This window comes from Salmo trutta, chromosome 8 (assembly GCF_901001165.1).
Source record: "Salmo trutta chromosome 8, fSalTru1.1, whole genome shotgun sequence".
NCBI lineage: Eukaryota > Metazoa > Chordata > Actinopteri > Salmoniformes > Salmonidae > Salmo > Salmo trutta.
In genome coordinates this window covers 30,374,525-30,401,285 of record NC_042964.1, presented here as the reverse complement: position 1 = coordinate 30,401,285, position 26,761 = coordinate 30,374,525, and the positions used below count along the sequence as shown (strand labels likewise).

Here is a 26,761-nt window from a genome sequence, read left to right as displayed (position 1 = left end):
AAGTACCGGCGTGGCCACAAGCGAAACTATACTGTAGCCAAGACCTATCCGGTGTGCGCTCATGAATAAATGATTATCTCCGTAGTCTAAGGACTGGGATAGGACAGGAAGTGGTCTCAGGGAGAGAGCCTAGGTGTATTCAGCTGCGGTGGAAATCTGGGGGGGGGGGGGGGGGGGGGGGGGGGGCGGGGCGGCGTCATGGCCAGTGGTGGTTGTTTTAAAGCTCATTTTATTCTGCAATTTTACACCTCTCTTGTTGGCAGAGATTTCCAACCAATTTTTCACGTTTTGTATGGGGCAGAGAATTATTTTGCTGTTTTTAAAGGTCATTTCCTGCAATTCTACACATTTTCCATGTCTTAGCTATGTGTGTTTATGTGATTCCAGGGGTTGAAGCCTGGCCGAGTCCCCCCCCCCCCCTCTCTTTAGAAGAAATAGGCCTACAGTATATTCTATTTGTCATTAGTAGTCTGTACTGGGATTTTCATTTGACTTGGCCTGTGTCACCCTGTCCATGATACGCCTTTCCTCTGTTTCTCTTAGATTAGCCTCATAGCTCAGACACAATCACAATGCTGACTGATGTGCTTCACACTGTGCTTTCCCTCATAATCTCACACAGGGCTCTGAGACTTCTGATTTGATTTAGCTCTTAGTGCACTACTTTCAATCAGAGGGACCCATGTAGCGCAGTACTTTTGACCTAATCCCTATGCGTGAACAGAATGTAATTTTAGATTTTCCCAGTTTCAATTTTTCCAGCTGCGGCCATCTTTGTCAGTTTCGAGTAGTTTTAAAATGCAGCGAGCACAGAGGGTGTGTTCCATCATGTTCGGTAATATTCCTCCTGTGATGTATGGCTGCAGCAGGCAGATGCTCTCACACTGCTGGCCAGCTGGTGCCAGGTAAATGTCTGGCCTCCAGCCCTCCCAAACACAGAAGCCTTGCACGTATGGCCATGAGATCGGTCGTCTTTGGAGGTCATCAGCGCCGAGGAGAGAAAGTGTATAAGGCTGTGTACGACTCTCTCTCCCCACTGTGAGATTAATGTCAGTTACGATTGCACACTTCAGGAGGAAGGCGAGATTATTGGGACGCGACCATAGTGTTCTGTGGGCTGTGATTCACTATAGAGTCTATGTATGTTAGTAGAGACCCTGGAGATACGGAGAGGAAATATGGAACAATTGCTATGTCCTTTTATTTTACCCCGTTTTCTCTCCAATTTTGTGGTATCCAATTGGTACTTACAGTCTTGTCTCATCGCTGCAACTCCTGTATGGACTCGGGAGAGGCGAAGGTCGAGAGCCATGCGTCCTCCGAAACACAACCCAACCAAGCCGCACTGCTTCTTGACACAATGCCCACTTAACCCGGAAGCCAGCCACACCAATGTGTCGGAGGAAACACTGTACGCCTGGCGACCGTGTCAGCATGCACTGCACACGGCCCACCACAGGAGTCGCTAGTGTGCGATGGGACAAGGACATCCCTACCGGCCAAACCCTCCCCTTACTTAGACGACGCTGGGCCAATTGTGCACCGTCCCATGGGTCTCCCGGTCAGCTGCGACAGAGCCTGGACTCGAACCCAGAATCTCTAGTGGCACAGCTAGCACTGCGATGCAGTGCCTTAGATCTCTGCGCCACTCAGGAGGCCCTGAAAATGGTTTTGAATCTCAATGGGAATGAAAATAATAAATAAAAGGATAAATAGATGAAAAACGAACATGCTCAGAATGTTGTTTAGCCTAAGTGGCGATGGTATACAAAGCATTAGTGATAGGCTATACAACGTATTAGTAATTGTATAAGTGGATACTTGATTTAACCAATGGACTAATCCAGGCCTTCCTGTTTAGAACATGCCAACATATTTCTCATTGCAATATCTGTCACTAACACAATAATCTATTGCGTTTGTTTTAGAACTGCCGGGCAAAGTAATTTGGAACTAATCAATATGTCTGCTGTGTTGTACCAATTTCATGCCAGCGCTCTGAACAAGAGTCGAGGTTAGGCCTAAGTCGGAGATGCTTCTGTTTTTACATGGGGGAGGTAGAGTGGGAGGGATGGAAAGATGGATGGAGAGGGGGAGGTGGTGTGGGGGAGAGGAAGCGGTGTTTTGTCTGCCGGTGTCATCTCATTTACACTCAAATCAGTTTCCCCCGCTCTCCTAACACGAGTGAGACAATGCACAATATGCAATTACACTGAAGAGATTCTTGTTGAATTTGGATTGGAATAGGCAAGCGGAATGTTAATGATACAGTCCTAAACTTTAGTTAGGCTGAAGCGAGGCTCGATGCGTTGCCATTTGTGAATTATGGCTGAATGACACCGGTGAAGGTCTTGAGTGCGTCCCAAATGGCACCCTAGTATTCCATTTTCGAGTGCACTGCTTTTTACCATGGCTAATAGGGCTCTGGCTAAAAGTAGGGTACTGTATAGGGCAGGGGTCGGCAACAGTTGGCCTGCGGGCAAAACCGTCCCGCCAGTGATTTTATTGAGCTTTTTTGGGGGGAGGGGGAGCTTTTTGGTAAAAAAAAAGACTAAAATCACCAGTAATTCAGCCCAAAATTCGTTTAGTTTAGGAAATCTCAAGTATTTCCAAGTATTTCCACGAATACAAAAAGAGACGTTATCGTGTGTCAATGTAAACAAGCTAGGAAATGATTATTTTAAAATAAAATCTATTTTTAGCGTAAATTATTTAAATTATGTTCCATCCACTCCAACAAAAATCTTCTCACAGCTGAATCTAGTTGCAAACTATAGCAATACTGAGAATTCACTGCAATTCAATAGGATCTCAATATCTCTTTATATATACACAAGGTCTCTGAGTTGAGAGATGGTTCAATGTCATATCTCTATCTAAAGGTTCCTATTGTTTAGTGCACAGACTAATGCAAACAATTGTAATTCTGTACCTCATGTGCATTCACTGCTATATACATGTATGTTCAAGGACTCTCATCAAGTGGAGAGAAATTGTTCATGGTCAGATTTCTTTAGGTTTCTGTAGAGTAGTTCACAAACCTTAGAACTATCAAGTTATGTACAGAGCAAAACTATTCAGCTAGCAAGTCCCCAATCAATGTCATCCTTTTATTTTGCGATAGGAACGGTATCTAGCTCATTTGTGAATGTCCTGTTCTGAATATGTAAAGTTTCCTCAGTCAGTCTTTTTGTTATGATAATACTCATCATATCTACAGTAATCAATGGGTAGAGTAGCCAGCATAGTTGTCCATGTTGTCAACAGGAAATGGAAATAAATACCTTTCCTCTTCAAAAAGGGGTGTTTTTATGCCCAATTTAGCATGGTCTACTCTCGCAGAGTTTGACGTATGCAGTGGACATATTGTGAAAGAATCCAGCGTTAAACCATTTCCTATATACAGTAATACACTGCTTTTGACCACCAGAGCACTAATGGGCCCTGGTCAAAAGTGCACGATGTAGGTTGCCAATTGGGACACAGCCAATGTGAAGAATCCAGCATAAACCATTTTTTTAGTGGTTTTATAGACCCAGTGGGAGCTCATCTTTCCCAATTTAAAAGTCCAATTTGCACCCCTCTGCGAGATTTATTCACATTAACGCTCGTGGTCCCCAGAACCTGGCCTCTTGACAATGTGGTGGGAAAACTCTTTAAACCCATCAAATTCTAATGTTATGGAAGTCAGAGACAGTGAGGAGAAGCTTTGGGTTTGGAATTCATTTCCTGGCACCCCAATGCCTGTATGTGTTGGATATCAGGGAATTTGGGAAAAATATACTGCAATTCAGAAATCTAGAGCGAACATATGTTTTGGGTTCATTTTCTTGCATCATGATCTCTGTAGGTGTTGGGAATTCTGAGTAATTGGGGGAAATAGGCTGTACAGTAAATATGCATGTCGCTGTCTTTCCAGGAAATGCATGTCGCTGTCTTTCCAGGAAATATGTTTTCCCCCCCGAAGCAAACATGATAAATGCATTAGGCTGATGCTCGTAGTGGAATATGGAATTGTTGACATTTGTGTACATTGAAAGGCAAGGAATCTCAGTGGTCTTGTATATTCTTTGAAAGTGTCATAATGTAATTCTCTGTCTGTTCCCCTTTCAGAGGAATTACGAAAGTTGAGCTGGTCTGGAATTCCACGCCAGGTTCGTCCAATCACGTGGAAGCTCCTTTCGGTAAGGGTGTTTTCACATATAGTCCTCTTTTAAAAGAACGATCTCAGTCGTCTTTAAGGGGGTTTTCACCCTTGGTCCCTTTCAGACAATTTTTGTGAACTCTGTCAATTTTTTGTGTAGTGTGAACACTCCAAAAGAACTCAGACCCCTCAAAAGAGAAGAGCCCCCGATGCGAACCGAACTGAGACCATCTCGAGGGGGGGGGGGCTTAGCCTACCTAGGGTGTCTAATCAAATGTACATGTTAATAGGATTTTCTGATTACAATTATTATGTCTCATATTTTAACTAAATGCAATCTATTAGCTTCCACATTCATAAAAAGTGCCATTGTTTACGCCGTTACCTAGCAACGCACTACTACTTTTACAGATCCACTTTCTCATCTGCCTAGCCGTGCAACTTATAAACTTTATCTCCACTGTAAAAAGCATCTACACATTGTTGCAATATTGAAATTCGATCTTCACTGTGCTATAATAATGAACCTGTGGGGAGTCTGGACGAGACAGACAGACACCTTTTCTCAGCCAGTCAAAATCATGGAATATGCATAGATTTTATGGATATATATACAAAGAAATGTAAAAAAAAAACTGGTGAAATGAAATGCAGCTACTTTGCTATCTTTCCAGCTTCAGTCTAAAGTGATTGTGTTAGCTGTGTAGTTGGCTAGCTAGCAATGGGGGGAAGAGCCTCCATATCAACCCTTTTTTTTGCCATAGCAACCTGTTCTGGAATGTCAACCAGCGCTCGAGTGGCTTTGCTATACATGGCAGTCAGTACGAATAGAGCTAACGACCAGAAAATGCTTAAAATTGCGCTTGGACAACTAGTGTTAGTGAATGTAGCATCACATTTTGTTGAACAATTTATGGTTTGGGAAAGAATCTTGCTTTTTAATGCTAGTAACCTGTTGTATAATTCTACACTCGAGTCCATGTGTTATGACATTTTTACCGTGGCTGTTGTGGCCTCGTATTATTGCTTAATTAAATAATGCCGTAATTGAAAATGTAACACCCAAAGTAGGCTACTGCCCCTTTAAGAGGTAGCATTGATTTTGTACCATATGTTGTGATTGTCACCAAATATGTTGTCTTCTCACACTATTCAAACCCCACAATGAAATAAACAGCTTATGAAGTTCTATAGATCACATATCGCAAAAATCAAATCAAAATCAAATCAAATGTATTTATATAGCCCTTCTTACATCAGCTGATATCTCCCAGCCTAAAACCCCAAACAGCAAGTAATGCAGGTGTAGAAGCACGGTGGCTAGGAAAAACTCCCTAGAAAGTCCAAAACCTAAGAGGAACCAGGCTATGAGGGGTGGCCAGTCCTCTTCTGGCTATGCCGGGTGGAGATTATAACAGAACATGGCCAAGATGTTCAAATGTTCATAAATGACCAGCATGGTCAAATAATAATAATCACAGTAGTTGTCGAGGGTGCAACAAGTCAGCACCTCAAGAGTAAATGTCAGTTGGCTTTTCATAGCCGATCATTGAGAGTATCTCTACCGCTCCTGCTGTCTCTAGAGAGTTGAAAACTGCAGGTCTGGGACAGGTAGCACGTCCGGTGAACAGGTCAGGGTTCCATAGCCTCAGGCAGAACAGTTGAAACTGGAGCAGCAGCACGGCCAGGTGGACTGGGGACAGCAAGGAGTCATCATGCCAGGTAGTCCTGAAGCATGGTCCTAGGGCTCAGGTCCTCTGAGAGAGAGAAAGAGAGAATTAGAGAGAGCATACTTAAATTCACACAGGACACCGGATAAGACAGGAGAAATTATCTGAACATTGTGTCAGTACAAAACTCCACACATATTTTGGAATTTCTGTGCATTCATGACAATCGCTAATCAATTTTCAAAAACGGCACACGTTTTTTCTGTGAACCTGTACATCATCGTCTCTCTTTTGTGGCACCAATGTGAGGGGTTATGGCAGGGGAAACGGTGTTGCAATAGTCAAGTCGAGAATAATGACGAGAGAACGTGTGGAGCTTTGTGTTCACATTCAGGGGCTCTTTTGAGTTCCTTTGGAGTGTTCACAAATTGTCTGAAAAGCAAGTGTGAAAACACCCTAAAACCATCTTGTCAGTTTTCTCCCAGGCGCTGTCTCTCTCTTGCGCTGTCTCTCTCTTGCGCTGTCTCTCTCTTGCGCTCTCTCTCTCTCTTGCGCTCTCTCGCGCGCGCGCGCTCTCTCTCTTTCTTCTCTCTCGCACGCTCTCTTTCTTCTCTCTCGCACGCTTTCTTTCTTCTCTCTCGCACGCTCTCTTTTGTCTCTCTCGCACGCTCTCTTTCGTCTCTCGCACGCTCTCTTTCGTCTCTCTCGCACGCTCTCTTTCGTCTCTCGCACGCTCTCTTTCGTCTCTCTCGCACGCTCTCTTTCGTCTCTCTCGCACGCTCTCTTTCGTCTCTCTCGCACGCTGTCTTTCGTCTCTCTCGCGCGCTCTCTTTCGTCTCTCTCGCGCGCTCTCTTTCGTCTCTCTCGCGCGCTCTCTTTCGTCTCTCTCGCACGCTCTCTTTCGTCTCTCTCGCGCGCTTTCTCCTCTGTCTCCCGCGCTCTCTCCTCTGTCTCTCTCCTCTCTCTCTCGCACGCTCTCTCTCTGTCTCTCTCTTTGTCTGTCTCTCTCTTTGTCTGTCTCTCTCTTTGTCTGTCTCTCTCCCTGTGATTCATGGAGATGAATAATGCTCTTTACCTCCATTTAGAAATTAATTGCCAGGCACACATAATGTATTCACGATACAGAATGTTTACTCATTAAGCTATTGTTGCAGTTTACAGTGACCCAACTAGTGAGTGACTTCAGTCTGGTGATCACTTCAGTGTGTGGAGCATTACTTTGAGTGGTGTGACTTTCACATTAATTGCTGTGTGTAGTTAATGTCCCACAGACAATAGCTCATTAAATTGCCTAGGGGTACGGAAAATATTTAGTTGTCAACGCAAATTAGTGTCAGAGGTCCCCAGCTCTGTCTGAGGGGCTGAGATGCAGTGGTGTAAAGTACTTTAGTAAAACTACTTTAAAGTACTACATAAGTTGTTTTTTGGGGTGTCTGTACTTCACTATTTATTTTTCACAATTTTTACTTTTACTTCAACACATTCCTACAGAAAATAATGTACTTTTTACTCCATACATTTTCCCTGACACCCAAAAGTACTCATTACATTTCGAATGCTTAGCAGGATAGGAAATGGTGTTTTATTAGAAACTTTAGGGAAGTAATGGGCTACAGTACATTGCACTCTATCTGGGCTTTGCCTCTAAATGGAATCACCTATTCTTTTGCTGATGATGGTAGCACATCGATACAATATGGCTATCAGATTCAGATTAGTCATCAATACCCGAATCCAATATCACCCTCTCAGGTTGTGCTGTTGGCTCTCAACGGCTTGGTTTTCTTGGATATTTGATAGGTTTCCTTAGACCCCCACACTTGTCCCACCAAATTTTTAATATAGGCCTATACTGCGCAACAGACACATGAGAGATGCAAGTGTTTGTGGTTTGGAAAAAAATGGAAAGCGAGGAGACAGAAAGAGATGCCAAATCCCTGCAACATGCCATCCCTATCCTCCCCTAAAGGATCCTGGGATATCTGAACACTCCCCTGACCTTTAAATCCTCTCTGTCAAGATGCAGTCTGCGATAGACAGGAGAGGCTCTGAGAATCTATTCTCCACCCTCTACCGCTATTCCATAAACTTGGAGCCACATAATAAAACTTCACTCTCGGCGCGTCCCCTGTGACCTTCTCTGCTCCCGACCGTGCCGTGGATATTCAATTTATTCCTTTCCAGAGGCTGGTTAGTGCTAGCTGTATTACCTCCTCTGAAAGAGACAATCAGGCATTCTAGGTTGTTAATACATTTTAATGCTGCATCACCACCCATACTATCCCCCCAGTTGCATTTTAACACCTGACTGCACAAATTATACATAACTGTCTCAATCATTATTAGGAAACGGAGGTAATTATAAGGTAAGAAAACAGTGAATGAGCCTTTTTATATTCTCATCGTTCTACCTCTCCCTGGGTGATATCTCTATACGCTACAGTTATGTTTAGACTCGTTTCTGTCTGTCTGTACCATAAGACACAGAGAGAACTTCAGCTTCCGGCTCTGTGAAAAATAATAAGTGTTTCTGGAATAATGAATAAGAAGCTTTTAAAGAAGAATCGTCCACTTGGGTTCCAGTGCCTGGAGGGAGTCAATTAAGTGGATTTTCGGTGATAAAAATGGCTAAGCCGCCTGTGGCAATGTGTACACTTCCCTAATGGTGCGGAATTTGTAAATGTTAAGTGCTGGTAAAGTAGCAGCTAACTGGCTTTGTGGTATTGATGTGGCTGCAAGGCCAGATGTGATATATAGCCTAGTTTAGGCCCCATAGTCAGCACATCATGTTAGCAGTAGCATATAGGCCTATGGGTCATTCTATATCAAATCGAGGGCCATGCAATGACCCATGTAGAAACTGTATATAGAAAATCATATCTCTGCACTCAAAACAACTCAGTGCCACTAAACCAGAAAAGTAGCAGCTATAACCAGCTTAACTCCAGTACAAACATAACTTTATGACCTTTGAGATGCATACCATTTTTTAGTCATTTAGTGTCTTGCTTGGGTGGGGCGAGAGGCACCATGCCATTGAGTACTTCTCCCTACAGGCCAGGACTATGTCCCATTTCAGGCTACAGGAAGCCCTGGTGCCTCAGTGTTTGCCATGCTGAGACTGGCACACTGATGATGGAGGTGCCAATGAAGGACAGGGTAGATAGCAGGTGATAGAAAGGTGCTATCACGGCCCGTGTGTCTGATCGGTCTCAGGTGAGGGACAAACACCAGTGATTTTTATGTAGAAAGACTGAGAAACTCAGTTCAGGTGGCTTTTTGAAAGGACCTTCTACTCCAAAATGAATGAAAATAAAATTGTACTTGCACCATCTGAAATATAATTTCCACCTCCAGAAATGAGCCTAACATATTGATAAAATGGTTTGGTACAACATGGTCCATATTATCAGGTATGCTATTAGCAATAAGCACGATCATCTGTAGCCCAACTGATGCAGCATAGTGGCTATAAATAAATAAGCTGAAGCATGGGGTTGCCTATTTGCATTTACCCTATTGGGCTAATCATTAGCTAGATCCGAAATGTAATCTTTTAACTAGTTAGCATCCTATTTATGAACTTTATGTCCCAAACAAACTTGCATAAACACAGTGAATATAACCTAACAGGTAGGCCTACATTAACTTGGTAACCAGCCACCTGGGTTAACATGCCCCCTGCCTGTACTTCTCACAGAAACCATCACGATTTTATCCCCCAACACTTTCCCTGGTTGCCACTCAACTAAAGTAAAAAAAAAAAAGAATCACTCCAATTAAAATGATTTTGAGGTAGGGTGGCGTTTTACGCCAAGTTACCTTATAATTTTCATGTTCCATATTTTTTTGCCGTGGCGGCAATGATATTGCAGTGGCGCTGTGCCACAATTAAATGACTGCACAGGAAACACTGACACACACACAGCCATATCTAGTTCACCTGTCTCACCTTCATCTGCCTATGGCTGGCTCATCTGTCATCCTGACTCAGACCCAGAGCTAGAGCTCCACTCAATCACAACACATCGATGCACGCTATTGAACCCCCTGTGTGATGAGGGTTGGTATGTGTGTTTCTGTCTGTGCTCTTGTTTGTGTATCTGTGATTTTGACATAAGAATTAAAACAGCAGGGAATCATCTTTAAACAAGAGCGATGACTCGTCAGACCTTTGTGGGAGCAGAGGGGGCTGCCGTCACCGTTTGAGGCGCTGTTGTTTTCCTGCAAAATCAATTCTCTTGATCCTGCTGACTTCTCACAACCTCTTTTGCGCGCGCACACACACACACACACACACACACACACACACACACACACACACACACACACACTGTTCAGACTTCAGCAACACTCTCTACTAAGTAGATTTTTTTTTTGTCAGTTCCTCGCTAGAAAATAAAGATTTCATTTAATCCCTAAATTGATTCCAACGGCTTCTTTTTTCTGAGGGAGAGCGGTGGGAGAACAGATTGTGTTTGTGTCAGGTGCCAGCCCATGGATTCACAGAGCGATTAGTGGAGAAAGGAATCGCCAGCAAGTTAAAGGGATCTTTAGATGCATCTCGGCTGGCCAGCTGTAATACTGTCAGCACCTCATAGTTTTACTCTCTCCTCTTTCAAAACTTTCACAAGGGCCCGGCTATTGATTCTTCTAAGTTTCACAAGTACAGATGCAGTCAAATATATTGGCACCCTTGAATTATTCACGATTTCTTTTAAGTTGAAAAAAACTTTGTTTGCGCGTGAATTTGTTTGACTTACAACTGCACAGGACCTAAGAGAACTGGAATTGAGATTTTTCACTTTAAAGTAAAAAATGCCTAAGACTATATTGTTGAATATTCATATTAAGTTGGTTGGAGGCAATGATTGTCATTTGCTGTGTAATTTATCTCACCTGGTAAGTTGCAGGTGCCTGCTATTCAACCAGTTTTGAAACGATTAAATAGACCATTCTACTCCATTGCACTTCATAGTAAAGTGCAACTGTGCCAATATATTTGATTGCATCTGTAAGTGTGGCGGCTGGGTGGTAGTTTTGTTGAAGTTAGTTAGAATGCTCAGTCACTGCGATTCAAACGAATCCCAGAGTGGACTACAGTATCATGCACGAACCAGGGGTTGGAACCTGAATTATTTTCCAATCGTTTCATTCTGAACAGAACCACCTTTTTCGTTTTGTTTCATTGTTGCTACCAGCAAAATAAAGGTCTGAACCGGTTCCAGACCCCAAAAAGTACCGGTTTATATCGTCCCTTTTTTAAATGTATTATTTTACTTTTTACATTTAGCTCATTAAATTACTTAACCAATCAGTGCGGATAGAGCAGGCATGCTAGTTGTTTACATTCGTGATGCACAGACAAGTGTAGCCTATGGCGCACGATGCGACCTGTGCAGAGCGACACCAGAATTAAAAATGCATCTTACCTTTTTGTAGTTGATGTGTAAGTCCGATGTGAAACGTGATAACTACAGTAGGCCTATAGTATCCTTAACTAGCATTGTAAATGATAATCCATTCTCCTCTAGCTAATTAAAAATCTCTCTCCCTATCTTCTTCTGAATCAAGCTTGTAACGTCAATACAGTAGCCTATGCTTCAGAGGGGCGAGGGGCAGGTAGCCTAAACATGCACATGTCAAGATTTTCAGCTTGCAGGCAGACACTGGAATACGTTTTTGAGTGACAGAGTGAGGGCTTTGCATAGGTGCTTTGCTGCATTTTGTGGGACTAGAAGAAAAAAAATGCCTGGAACGTAAAATAACGTAAAAAACCTTGATAAAGTGCAGTGCCTCCCTCTGCTGTGTGTGTGTGTGTGTGTGTGTGTGTGTGTGTGTGTGTGTGTGTTCTCCCTTGTTGACCCTCAGTTCACCCTCCATTAACCTTGGTGGAGGAAACTTTCTCTTCCCTTTTATTATGTAAAGTCTGGCAACAGCTGGGGAGACAGAGCACGGTGCTCCAGCTCATCTCACAGCCTTATCTATTCTTCTCACAACATCCTCCAAAAATAACACCTACAAGGCTATGTACAAACACTCACAAAATAAAAAAAGAGCACAAAATTCACACTTCATAGTTCGAAAAGACAGTTTGATGAAGATTTACTTGGATTTGACCCCTCTCCTCTCCCATCTTCACTAATGGGGTTACACGGTAGGATTAGGGGTCGGTTTTTAATTGGACAGGAGGACACCTCATTTTAGGAATGACACTTTCATTTACCTAACTGTGGTTTGTGTGCCTGCCTGGCTGTAGAGCACATCTGCTCACAACTATGACAGTCCTGACTCCAAAGGAAGAGGCAATCCTCCTGAATCTGCTTGGAACTGACAGCTCGGGCTGATCAAGATTTTATTACTGTTGACATAGGTGAAGAGGAGAAAAATATTATATTTTATGTGCTCTCTACTGTATCCAGCAAACACCTGCCCAACTCCACATTACTATAACCAGTGTGTGACTCACTCAAACTGTGCTTGTACTGTATGACGGAGGGGTTTCAAACTTTCGAAGGACTCACTCCTTTTGACTCGCTCCTATTCATGTTCTGACTCATCCACTGCTGGAAAGTCCAACATGTTCCATCAATAAAGTAACCCATTTCTCCTCTCTCGATTCTTGAATCAAACTTCCACTCACATCCTGATTTAATGGAGTTTTCAAAAGAATTTGACCCCAACCAACCTAGTTATCCACTGCATATCTCACAGCAGTAGCACTCGGATAATACTTCCGAGTTTCTTCAAATACTTGACCTTCCTCTGTCACCAACAATAGAATACCAACCCTCACCCCCTCCCTTTACAGTACATTATCAAGTCAGTGTGATTACATGGATATATGGTAATGGCCCTTACAGCCAGTGCTCAGGGGGCTGCCTGGCACACATACGTCTTGTTAGAGCCATTTTGTTGGGCCATGGGAGTGAAGAATGGGCACAAGCCTCAACTGCTCCAGAGATGAATGGTTTTCTGGGGCTGTAGATTTCCAGGCACTCAATTACTGAATCACTATAGGCCTAGTCTACACCACCAGGACTTGTCTTTTCCGTCCCAGACATATGGTGTATACTGTAGCTAGATACATTCTCACTGGAGGAGAGGGAGAAGTGTGTGTGTGTGTGTGTGTGTGTGTTCAATGTTATACCACTGTTAGGCCATTAACCCTCTGCATTAATCTCTGCCCATCTGTTATTGAATGTGGGCTCATACTATTCTCTTCATATGGCCAAAAACATGAACAGTTCCCTTTTCAAGTTCCCCTGGCATACTGAAGCATTTGCTCATGCAGTGGAAGTGTGTCAGTAGTACAGTGCTCTAACAGGCTGTGTTCCAAATGACACCCTCATCCCTACATAGATTAGGGCACTACATTTGCCCAGCATGAGGCCCACTGGAGCGCAGTCCATTTAGCAGATTTAAAGTGATTGGAAGTTACTGTATCCCTAACGTAGTTCCCACGATGTGTGTGGGTGTCTAGCCTAGACTAGTGTGTGTGCTGGTCTTGTGAGAAGTCATTCTCAACTTCACACAAGGCTAGCATGCCTAGCATGGGCTGTCCCCCCCCCCCCCCCCCAGTGAATTGATTCAATTCTGTATGTTTGATTCAAAGTCTTGTTATTAGGCTTGGGTGGTATCCAGATTGTCATACCTTCACACAGACCTTGTGCCGTACTGGGATATTTGTTAATACTGGCACTGGGCACAAAGGGTGCTGTTTTCAAACCTCACTGAGGCTCTGTAATCCGAAGGTTAGCAATGCTAAGAAGTACATTTAAAAATCCATAGAGAATGAGAACTAAATGCTAACGAGTGCATTGCAAACATTTTTTACAGTCTCTGAACTAAACTATACAAGTATACAAGCAAGTAAAATAAGTTAGGAATCGAAGACAGCAAGGCTCTTGATCGAGCAGGGGTTTCTCTGCAGGGGTTTCTCTGCTGTTACCAAGTGAAGCTTGATTTTGGAAGAATCTAACCATTTAGCTAGATAGATAGCTAACTAGCTAGTACATTGTCAAATAAAATGCACAACTGCAGAGCTTTTAGCACATTTTAGTGCAAACTTGAACGTTGTGAAAATTCTGTGCGACTTCTGGCGCACCTTTACTGTGAACGCTGACAGTTGTACCCGCTTTAAGTTACAGGTATAACAGTGGCCAAGTAGGCTACTGTGGCTATTTGATCATAATATGGGCCTATCAGAGTGGCCTAGCATAAAAAACAATGGAGAAAATGCATCACATAACATTTTAACATGGAAATAGCTGTCCTGTATTTCATCCTACAGTAGCAGCCAATTTTGAGACTTTTGTAGGGATTGATATTAACCTGTTTATCCACTTGTCTTTCAGACAAGGAGGTGACTGAATATGTTGTGTTTGATTCAAGAAACCACTTTACAACATAAAATGCATTATTTTTCTCATACCATTATTACAGAGAATCAGGCAAATTATGCTGCCCTTTGCCTATTGGCTATTTAACTTATTCAAGCCTGTCTCAAAATATAACACTGCCCCAAAATACAACACTGCCCCTTGCAGAAAAAAAGCTCTTTACCTGACTTGCTTTTCAAAGATGGCAAAAAATGCACGTTGTGCTCTTGTAGGAAGCAACCACTCCCCCATTGCTGACTAGAAATGAGCTATAACTGGGCTAATAACTCACTTACTAGCAAAGAATATGAACAAATGTACACACCTGGCTACATGCGGCTGTTGGTTTGATCGCAAAACAAACGCATCTACTCGCAACCACTCATGCTGTAAACACAGTCCAGTGCAAAGTGAATGGCACAGATCCATATATGTCAATGGTCTATTTGCATATAGGGATACTGCACCTCTGATTGGTTATGGTGCACCGGTCTGTGTAGAGTATGGGCCTGAGTTGTGCCAGTTACAGAGGAGGAACTTATTGATGCAATTAAGGCCTTGAAGTCCGGGAAAACTCCAGGGCTAGATTGCATACCAGTTGAGGTATATCAAACATTTTTTGATGTGCTCAGAGGACCGTTATTAGCATGTTTTAACCACTCATATAAAAATGGTAGATAATCTGATACTGAACAAGGTCTGATTTGACGAGTAATGAAACAGGACCCATGTGGTAAATAAAGTGCATTTGGAAAGTGTTCAGACCCCTTGACTTTTTCCACATTTTGTTACGTTACAGCCTTATTCTAAAATTGATTAAATAGTTTTTTCCCCCTCATCAATCTAGAAATAATAACCCATAATGACAAAGCGAAAACAGCTTTTTAATAATATTAAGACATTTTTAGAAATGTATTAAACATAAAACACTGAAATAGCGCATTTACATACTGTAAGTATTCAGACCCTTTACTCAGTACTTTGTAGAAGCACTTTTGGCAGCGATTAGAGCCTCGAGTCTTCTTTGGTATGACGCTACAAGCTTGACACACCTGTAATTGGGGAGTTTCTCCCATTCTTCTCTGCAGATCCTCTCAAGCTCTGTCAGATTGTATGGGGAGTGTCACTGCACAGCTATTTTCAGGTCTCTCCAGTTATGTTCGATCTGGTTCAAGTCCGGCTCTGGCTGGGCCATTCAAGGACATTCAGAGACTTGTCCCGAAGCCACTCCTGCATTGTCTTGGCTGTGTGCTTAGGTTTGTTGTCCTGTTGGAAGGTGAATCTTCACCCCAGTCTGAGGTCCTGAGCGCTTTGGAGCAGGTTTTCATCAAGGATCTCTCTGTACTTTGCTCCATTCATCTTTCCCACAATCCTGACTAGTCTCCCAGTCTCTGCCACTGAAAAACATCCCAACAACACGGTGCTGCCACCACCATGCTTCACCGTAGGGATGGTGCCAAGTTTCCTCCAGACGTGATGCTTGGCATTCAGGCCAGAGAATCTTGTTTCTCATGGTCTGAGAGTCCTTTAGGTGCCTTTTGGCAAATTCCAAGCGGGCTGTTGTAGCTTCCGTCTGGCCACTCTACTATAAATGGCCTGATTGGTGGAGTGTTGCATAGATGGATGTCCTTCTGGAAGGTTCTCCCATCTCTGCAGAGGAACTCTGGAGCTCTGTCAGAGTGCCCATCGGATTTTTGGTCAACTCCCTGACCAAGGCCCTTCTCCCCAAATTGATCTTTTTAGCTTGTTTGGCTATCTCAAGAAAGAGTCTTGGTGGTTCCAAACTTCTTCCATTTGAGAATGATGGAGGCCACTGTGTTCTGGGGACCTTCAATGCTGCAGAAATGTTTTGCTACCCTTCCCTAGGTCTGTGCCTCAACACAATCCTGTCTCGGAGCTCTTTTGACTATTCCTTCGACCTCATTGCTTGGTTTTTGTTCTGACATGCACTGTCAACTGTGGGACCTTAGACCATTGTGTGCCTTTCCAATTCATGTCCAATCAATTGAATTTACCACAAGTGGACTCCAATCGGGCGGCAGGTAACCTAGCGTATAGGAACGTTGGGGCATTAACCGAAAGGTTGCTGGATCGAATCTCCGAACTGACAAGCTAAACATCTGTTATTTTGCCCCTGAGCAAGGCAGTTAACCCACTGTTCCCCAGGAGCCGATGATGTGGATGTCGATTAAGGCAGCCCCCACCACCTCTCTGATTCAGAGGGGTTGGGTTAAATGCGGAAGACACATTTCAGTTGAATGCATTCAGTTGTACAACTGACTAGGTATCCTCCTATCCAATTAAGTTGTAGAAACATCTCAAGGATGATCAATGGAAACAGGATGCACCTGAGCTCAATTTCGAGTTTCATAGCAAAGGGTCTGAATACTTATGTAAATAAAGTATTTCTGTTTTTCATTTTTAATACATTTGCAAAATGTCGATTCTTGTGTGTAGATTGATGAACAAAATGTGTTTAATCCATTTTAGAATAAGGCTGTAACAGAATGTGGAAAAAGTCAAGGGGTCTGAATACTTTTGAATGCACTATATAAAGATCCAATCCATCAAAAAAATTGGAGGCCCCTTACACTTCTGTGTTGTGATGCAAAAATGTGCATAGCACATAGAATTAAAAAGGTGTTTTCGGATATTATTCATCCCAATCAGGAAAGTTTTTTTTACATGGACAATAGATTCGAGATAATATAAGACAAGTACTGGAAACAATAGAACGCTATGAAAAATCAAGGGAACCTACCTGGTATTCGAAGCTGACTATGAAAAAGCTTTTGGTAAAGTAGGACTGGAATTTATATATAAATGCCTGGATTTTTTCAATTTTGGGGACTCTCTGATACAGTGGGTTAAAGTTATGTATAGTAACCCTAGATGTAAAATAGTAAATATTGGCTACTTCTCAGAAAGTATTAAACTAACAAGAGAAGTATAAGAAGGTTGTCCACTATCAACATATTTATTTATTTATTATGGCCATATAAATGTTAGCTATTTAAATCAGATCTAACAATATTATCAAGGAGCAAGAATTCCAGGGCTTAAATACAAAGGTGTCATTGTACGCTGATGATTAATGCTTTCTGACTGTGTACCGGTACCCCCTGTATATAGCCTCTCTACTGTTATTTTATTGTTGCAAGGCTATATTGCTATTATTGTTATTTTTTTTATTTGATTTATTTATTTTAGATTTTGTTTATTTTTAGTAAATACTTTCTTAAGAAAAAAAGTGTTAACCAACAATGCAGTTAAGGGCTTGCATTTCACTGCTACTCCTGTTGTATTCGGCACATGTGACAAATAAAATTAGATTTTCATTTTCATTTAAATCCACAATATGGATCCCTCCATGCCTCATAGAGGATCTAGATATTTTTTCTAACCTCTGACGAAGGCCTTGAGGCCAATATGTCTGATATGTAAAGCTTAATAAAGGGCAGTGATACTAGCAAGGGCAGTGTGCAGGTTTCTTATTTTTTTTCTCTCATGTTATTCAATTGTTACCATGCACCTGCAACAAAGATAGGTCAGATGTGCGAGTGCCTTTTGAATAGAAAGTTTGCAAAAATAGATAAGATATTGCTACCATGGAACGGAAATATCTGTTTCTTTGTGGTAAAATCACCCTGATTTAACTCTTTAGTCATATCCCAGTTTACCTATTTGCTTGCCTATACCTAACAACTTGTTCTTTAAATTATATGAGCAAAAAATGTAATTTTATTTTGAATTGCAAGCCAGACAAAATTAAACCAGCATGTTTATATAATGAATATGAATTCGGAGGGCAGACATTTTTAAATATTAAAGCATTAGAGGCTTCAGTCATCCAAAAGTTATACTTAAATCCAAACTGGTTCCCTGGCAGATTAGTCAGAATGGCTTACCCCGTGTGGCCTTTTTCCCTTTATTCATATTACAACCTCTCACTTTCGGTTATTTGAAAATGAAATATGCTCCAAAATATCTGTATTTTTAAAACAAGCCATAGAAAGTTGCAATTTCAGTTTAATACACCTGAAAAGACAGAACAATAATTTCAACAATTATTTTCAAATATGCTAACTGATAGATTTTTTTTATCAAAACAGTAGAATTTTTGTAAATGATGTCACACATGCAGCTAATAAGAATATATGGAAATGTCTGCTCTATCCAAAAATTGCATCCAACTAATTGCAGCATTACTTCAAAAATGGAAGGGGAAGATAGTAAGGAACTTGTCTGTCGGCCCTGCATTAAAGACCAAAATTGGTTAAAGAACATTGTGATAAAAAAAGTATACCAGCTTCATTTAAGGACCAAAAAATTGGCAGCTGTGCCATATAGATTTTCGATGGACTGGTTCCATGGTACATGGTTTATAAACGTATTATTATTTATTTTTTAATATAACCTTTATTTAACAAGGCAAGTCAGTTAAGAACAAATTCTTATTTACAATGACCGCCTACCAAAAGGCAAAAGGCCTCCTGCGGGGACAGGGGCTGGGATTAAAAATAAAATAAAAATATAGGACAAAACACACATCACGACCAGAGAGACACTACATAAAGAGAAATACAAAACCGGATTGAAACGTAGTTTTTCAATTTAAATTATTATACAAAATTCTTTCAACCAATAGAATGTTATATATATGGGGGGATACAGATTTAGCTGCGTAGAGACAGAATCATTGGATCATTTGTTTTGGTACTATCCATATGTAGCTTGCTTTTGGTCGCAGGTCCAGGAATGGCTGAAGAATTGCAACATTTACCTGGTGTCAACTCTGAAAATAGCACTGCTGGGTGATCTGAAAAGTCAGTCAATTGATCAATAATGTAATAATACTCTTACCAAAAATATTTATCTTTCATTTACAATCTGTAGAAACTGTGAATAGAAAGTTTCAGAACTTTTGTTGAACAATCACATCACAGTTGAAAAATATATGGCAAATAGAAATCAAAACTGGATGGTTTTCAGAGATAGATGGGAGGGGTTGAGGGTAGCTGGAGGATGGGACTAAAAACAAACAAAAGATAAGTAATGTAAAATATACTGTGTCCATAAAATATTTATAGTATGTTTAATCTGGAAATAGAATCCTAAGTGTTGTCCATTAACTTTACTCCAATTAGGGGAAGGGTTAGGGGAAAATAATAAAGGAACAAATATTTTAAAAAGGAGTGGAACTGGCTTCGCGGTTCAGTGTTGAGTTTGTAGGACCCTTTGCTATCCTAACAGTTCTGGTGTACTCTTCCCAGGGTTACCTTCCTGCCAACACCGAGAGGAGAGAGAGCACGCTACAGAGGAAGAGACAGGAATACTTTGGTTTCATAGAACAGTACTACGACTCACGCAATGACGAGCACCACCAAGACACATACAGACAGGTAAGGATGCTATCTATGACTACACACAGTCACATTCTCTCTCTTTCTTAGTCACTTTCTTTCTCTCTCTCTTCCTCCCCCATGTCTTTCTGTATTCCTATATCCACTGAGCCATGCACTCATATATTGAGAGCAATCTGTCTATCCTAAGCTCAGCTCCTCCGTAGTTCGTCCCTTCCAGTGGTGGATGGATAAATATAATTCCTCAGCCGTCTACAGTTCAGACCCCTTCAGCTCAGTGACAGAGAGACGGCAGACATATTTATTTGTGCAGATAGAATGGGCTGTCCTGTGGGTGTAAATCCCCAAGCCCTCTTACCTGCCCTTCCCTTTGTCCCTGATGTGTTCATTCCCCCACAGCCCAGACTAGCCAAGCCACTGCCTGTCAGCGGCCATGAGTCTGCATTACAGATCCAGTTATACGGTGATAAGTGGTTTTCCATGCTGCTCTCTTCTCACACATAGCAGTGCCACTATGGAGACTAGACAAGAATGACTCTGTCTGTCCTGTCCTGTCTGTCCTGTCTGTCTGTCTGTCTGTCTGTCTGTCTGTCTGTCTGTCTGTCTGTCTGTCTGTCTGTCTGTCTGTCTGTCTGTCTGTCTGTCTGTCTAATCACTTCTGCTGACACACAACATATGTTTTACTATCCTTGTGGGGACCTAAAAAAAAAATCCTTTCAAAATACAATTTTCCCTAACACTAAACCTAACCCCTAATCTTAAAATAACCTTTGTCCCTAAGAAGGGAGAATTGTCCTTGTTTTACTATCCTTTTGGAGATTTCCGGTACCCACGAGGATAGTAATACACACCGCATGCACGCATGATATTTACTATGGGGTGTGTTGTCGATATTTACTATGCTGAGATATACAACCGTTTCCCACTAGATTAAGATGAAGAGAGAAAAGTCCTCTATTTGCCTTAAAGAAAATGACTGATATTTACTTTAAAATGAGAGTTTTAGGCTTCCAGCAAACTGAGTAGAAATAAATGTAGTCTCAGCCGGGAGTCTTGAGAGAGTTCTTCTCTCGATTGATCTCAGTTCTGTGTTCAGTGGCAGAGGATGTTTTCTGTCTGATCACAGGCTCCCTGCTGTTCCCGAGTCAGCGCTCAACTTCCTGACATTGGCAGTGCAAGACCTCTGTCTGTCTGCCTGACCTGACGGTCAGCCTCCTGTGACTGTCTGTTCCCCAGTCTCTCTCTTCTGTAACTCCTCATCTCCCTACAGTAGTCTATCTCTCTCTGTTTTTGTACATGAATCTCTCTCCCTCTCTCCCTCAAGCTCTCCCTCTCGCTCTAACTTTCTCTTTCTATCAATCAATCAATGAAATGTATTTATAAAGCCCTTTTTACATCAGCGGATGTCACAAAGTGCTTATACAGAAACCCAGCCGAAACCCCCAAAGAGGAAGCGATGGATGTAGAAGCACGGTGGCTAGGAAAAACTTCCTAGAAAGGCACTCCCGCCCTCACTCTCAGGAGGGTACTATCAGGCACTCGCTCACACATCTTCAGTAGTTTTTAGAGTTGACATGTTCGAATCTGTCAGAGGTTTCCTATTTTATACAGTCCCATTCCTTAACTGTTTCCTGTTGAATTGTTTTCTCATGTTTTTGTGTGTTTAGCGGTATGTACTGTTTGTGAAAAACAGCAGTTTTTTCCCCCCCTCATCTAGGGCTGGGAAAAACTCCACTGTGGATATCTGATCAATTGAGTGTGTTGACTTATTTCCCTAGTGTGGGTGTGTTGTGCACGGTCCGTGTGTGTATGTGTGAAGACTGAGTATGCGTGTGGGTGTAATGTGTTTGTGTAAACTGTTTTCTCCACGCCACCAGATTCGTATAGACATCCCCCGGATGAGTCCGGAGTGTCTAATGCTGCAGCCTATGGTGACAGAGGTAAGACTGGTTAAAGGGGCTGCAGACCAACTCTCACTCGCCAGCATGACACCGGTCCGGTTCCTGTCTGGTCTGCCCTGTCTGTGTTTGTCCGTCTATTTGCAGGCTCCAAGTTCTGAACTGGTTGATGGTGGTTCTCTGGTTTGACGAAGCTCTCCTGCACACATATGTGATAAGGTGTATTTGCTTGTGCCCTGCACTGACCCGCTGTGGTTCTATAGAGAAAATGGGGTTTGGTTTGGAGAGCTAGTGAGCCACACTACCCCGGCACCCAGTTCAGAAATATAGCCTAGGAGCTCCAGTTCTCTTCAGTTCTCTGCCGTCAATACACGCCCTGGACCCTCGATCCAGTGAATCCACTAACCAGCTCTCTCTCCTCTCTTCCCTCTCTGTGATGGCATATGATAACTTCGACTGCTCTTCTGTTTGTGTTTTCTCTCTTCTCTCTGCAGATTCACATTGACATACCAAGAACTAATCCCCTTATTCCTCTCTTTCAACAAGCTTCTGTCCAAGAGGTGAGAGCTTCTATACAGAACACACTGACTACCCTGCCCAGGCAGTCACTCACCTAGCTAATGTATGAAATCCTGTTCGCCTTATTATACATATACACACACTGCACCATGCATGCACGTATACTCAAGCATTCTCTTGACTACTGAAGAGTGGAAACAATCTGGTGTAATGAAAGGTTCTTCAGTGAGGTTTTGCTGTTTTGTTTGTACTCTGGTATGAGTCGTTTTTGCACTCTGCAATGAGTATTTTAGAAAACAGATCGTTTTTGTCATCGGATATAATGGACTGTGTTTGCTTGTGTGTCCTGGATAAGTTTGTTCAGTATTTGCGAGTCACACCCCTCTTCCTCCATGTCCTCTATTGGCCTCTACCTCTGTTCCCTTCCCAGGCCACACTACTACCTCAGTGCTATGAGAGAATACTAATGAATGGGCCAACTGTCCTCACCCATACCCACCCCAATATCTATTTTTCTTAATTTAAAGTATCTCTCTCTTTCTTCGTATACCTCTCTCTTTCTCTCACTCACTCCTTTGCCTCTTTCTCTATCCCTTACCTATTTCTCTCTCTCGCTGCCCCTTTCTTCCCCCTCTTCCTACTCTCCTCTTTCCTTCTTCCTACTGTTTTATTTTTTTTCCTCAGACACTCTCTCTTTATGCCGCTCTTTTTCATCATCCCTCTCCCATTCCTTGCATGCTGGTGTATCTGGCCACAGGCCTGCATTGAAATATTTAGAGAATTTAATTGGGGATCATTTTTTATTTCTGCCCGAAATAACTTCTGATGGTGATGCATGCGACCACAGAGCTGTCTAAAAATCACACATTTCAGTCTCTCTTAGTCTGTGTACATAGAGTGCCTATAGAAATCTACATCCCCTTTGGATTTCTTCACATTTTATTGTCTTATACAGTGCATTCAGAAAGTTTTCAGACCCATTCCCTTTTTCCACATTGTATTACGTTACAGCCTTATTCTAAAATTGATTAAATAAATAAACATCCTCATCAATCTACTCACAATTACCCCATAATGACAAAGTGAAAACAGGTTTTTAGACATTTTTGGAAATGTATCAAAAATAAAAACAGAAACCTTATTTACAAAAGCATTCAGACCCTTTGCTGTGAGACTCCAAATTAAGCTCAGGTGCATCTTGTTTCCATTGATCATACTTGAGATGTTTCTACAACTTGATTGGAGTCCACCTGTGGTAAATTAAATTCATTGGACATGATTTGGAAAGGCACACATCTGTCTATGTAAGGTTGCACAATTGACAGTGCATGTCAGAGCAAAAACTCAGCCATGAGGTCGAAGGAATTGTCCGTAGAGCTCCGTGTCAGGGTGGTGTCGAGGCACAGATCTAGGGAAGGGTACCAAAACATTTCTGCAGCATTGAAGGTCCCCAAGAACACAGTGGCCTCCATCATTCTTAAATGGAAGAAGTTTGTAACCACCAAGACTCTTTCTTGAGATAGCCAAACAAGCTAAAAAGATCAATTTGGGGAGAAGGGCCTTGGTCAGGGAGTTGACCAAAAATCCGATGGGCACTCTGACAGAGCTCCAGAGTTCCTCTGCAAAGATGGGAGAACCTTACAGAAGGACATCCATCTATGCAGCACTCCACCAATCAGGCCATTTATGGTAGAGTGGCCAGACGGAAGCCAAAAGGCACCTAAAGGACTCTCAGACCATGAGAAACAAGATTCTCTGGCCTGAATGCCAAGCATCACGTCTGGAGGAAACTTGGCACCATCCCTACGGTGAAGCATGGGGGTGGCAGCATCATGCTGTGGGATGTTTTTCAGTGGAAGGAACTGGGAGACTAGTCAGGATCGAGGGAAACATGAATGGAGCAAAGTACAGAGAGCTCGTTGATGAAAACCTGCTCCAGAGCGCTCAGGACCTCAGACTTGGGCGAAGGTTCACCTTCCAATAGGACAACGACCCTAAGCACACCGCTACGACAACACAGGAGTGGCTTCGGGACAAGTTTCTGAATGTCCTTGAGTGGCTCAGCCAGAGCCGGACTTGGACTTGAACCCGATCGAACATCTCTGGAGAGACCTGAAAATAGCTGTGCAGCGATGCTCCCCATCCAACCTGACAGAGCTTGAGAGGATCTGCAGAGAAGAATGGGTGAAACTCCCCAAATACAGGTGTGCCAAGCTTGTAGCATCATACCCAAGAAGACTCAAGGCTGTAATCGCTGACAAAGGTACTTTAACAAAGTACTGAGTAAAGGGTCTGAATACTTAAGTAAATATTTCAGTTTTGTATTTATTATAAATTTGCAAAAACCCGTTTGTGCTTTGTCGTTATGGGGTATTGTGTGTAGATTGATGAGGACAAGAAAATATTGAATACATTTTAGAATAAGGCTGTAACGTAATAAAATGTGGAAAAAGTCAAGGGGTCTGAAGACTTTCCGAATGCACTGTAAGTGGGATTAAAACTGTAACTTGGCCACTCAGGAACATTTCACTGTCTTCTTGGTAAGCAACTCTAGTGCAGATTTGGCTTTGTGTTGTAACTTATTCTCCAGCTGAAAGGTGAATTCCTGTATGTGTGTAGTGTAAAGCAGACTGAAGCAGATTTTGCATGTGTTGAGCTCTATCCCGTTTCTTTTCATCCTGAAAAACTCCACAGTCTCTGCCGATGTCAGGCATACCCATACCATGACGCAGCCATCACCATGTTTGAAAATAGATCCATTTTTTAAATTGAACCTTTATTTAACTAGGCAAGTCAGTTAAGAAAAAATTATTATTTATAATGATGGCCTACCCCGGCTAAACCCGGGCGACGCCCTATGGGACTCCCAATCACGACCGGATGTGATGCGGCCTGGATTCAAACCAGGTACTGCAGTGACGCGTCTTGCACTGGGATGCAGTGTCTTAGACCATTGCGCCACTCCGGAGCCTATAAAAAAGGCACCTAAAGGACTAAGGAGGCAGTTACTCAGTGATGTGGTGTTGGATTTGCCTCAAACATAAGGCTTTGCATTTAAGCTGTGTTTTTTGCATACTTATGCATGTTTTGGAATATTCTTATTTTGTATATTTGTATTATTTTTTATTGTGGAATAACTACAATGTTGTTGATCCATCCTCAGTTCTCTTTTCATAGCCATTTAACTGTAGCTGTTTTAAAATCGTCAATGTCCTCATAATGACATTTCTATGCAGTTTCCTATCTGTCTTGCAGCTCAGTTCAGAAGGATGACTGAATCTTTGTGTCTGGGTGGTTTAATATATTATCCACAACATACTTATTAACTTGACCATGCTTAAAGATACAGTACCTTTTGCCTTGATGACAGCTTTGCACACTCTTGGCATTCTCTCAACCAGCTTCACCAGGAATTATTTTCCAACAGTCTTGAAGGAGTTCCCACAAATGCTGAGCTCTTGTTGGCTGCTTTTCCTTCACTCTATGGTCTAAGTCAATTGGGTTGTGGTCAGGTGATGGTGGAGTCCAGATCATCTGATGCAGCACTCCATCACTCTCTTTCTTGGTCACATAGCCCTTACACAGCCTGGAGGTGTGTTGGGTCATTGTCCTGTTGAAAAACAAATGATGAGTCAAATGATAGTCCCACTAAGCGCAAACCAGATGGGATGGCGTAACGCTGCAGAAGGCTGTGGTAGCCATGCTGGTTAAATGTGCTTTGAATTATAAATAAATCACCGACAGTGTCACCAGCAAAGCACCATCACACCTACTCCATGCTTTACGGTGGGAACCACACATGCAGAGATCATCCGTTCATCTACTCTGCATCTCACAAAGACACGGCAGTTGGAACCAAAAATCTCAAATTTGGTCTCATCAGACCTAAGGACAGATTTCCACCAGTCTGATGTCCATTGCTTGTGTTTCTTGGCCCAAGCAAGTCTCTTATTATTATTTTTACCCTTTAGTAGTGGTTTCTTTGCAACAATTCGACCATGAAGGCCTGATTCACGCAGTCTCCTCTGAACAGTTGATGTTGAGATGTGTCTGTTACTTGAACTCTGTGAGGCATTTATTTGGGCTGCGATTTCTGAGGCTGGTAACTCTAATGAACTTATCCTATGCAGCAGAGGTAATTCTGGGTCTTCCTTTCCTGTGGCGGTCCTCATGAGAGCCACTTTCATCATAGCTCTTGATGGTGTATGTTACAGCACTTGAAGAAACGTTCAAAGTTTTTGAAATGTTCAGCATTGACTGACCTTCATGTCTTAAAGTAATGATGGACTGTCATTTCTCTTTGCTTATTTGAGCCGTTCTTGCCATAAAATGGACTTGGTCTTTTACCAAATAGGGCTATCTTCTGTGTACCCACCCCTACCTTGTCACAACTGATTGGCTCAAACCATTAAAAAGGAAAGAAATTCCACAAATAACTTTTAACAAGGCACACCTGTTAATTGAAATGCATTCCAGGGGACTACCTCATGAAGTTGGTTGAGAGAATGCCAAGAGAGTGCAAAGCTGTCATCAAGGCAAAGCGTGGCTACTTTGAAGAATCTCAAATATCAAATATATTTAGATTTGTTTAACACTTTTTTGTTTACTACATGATTTCATATGTTTTATTTCATAGTTTTTATGTCTTCACTATTATCTACAATGTAGAAAATAGTCAAAATAAAGAAAAACCCTTGAATGAGTAGGTGTCCAAACCTTTGACTATTACTGGATATTAAATGTCTGATTTGTTATTGTTACCCACCTACCAATCACTGCACTTTTT

At 42.2% G+C, this 26,761-nt stretch overlaps 1 protein-coding gene across 2 annotated transcripts in view; it reads left to right on the top strand.

Moving 5' to 3' along the window:
- LOC115198647 (TBC1 domain family member 22B-like) overlaps window positions 1-26,761 on the top strand; it is a 187,693-nt gene that overhangs the window by 26,431 nt on the left and 134,501 nt on the right. The window contains exons 6-8 of one of the 2 annotated variants that reach the window (XM_029760749.1): window positions 4,114-4,184; window positions 19,469-19,597; window positions 21,436-21,498. In XM_029760749.1, coding sequence (XP_029616609.1) covers window positions 4,114-4,184; window positions 19,469-19,597; window positions 21,436-21,498 — 263 coding nt within the window. Of the gene's footprint in view, window positions 1-4,113; window positions 4,185-19,468; window positions 19,598-21,435; window positions 21,499-21,950; window positions 22,017-26,761 lie in introns of both variants that reach the window. The other variant, XM_029760748.1, reaches the window with a different exon arrangement.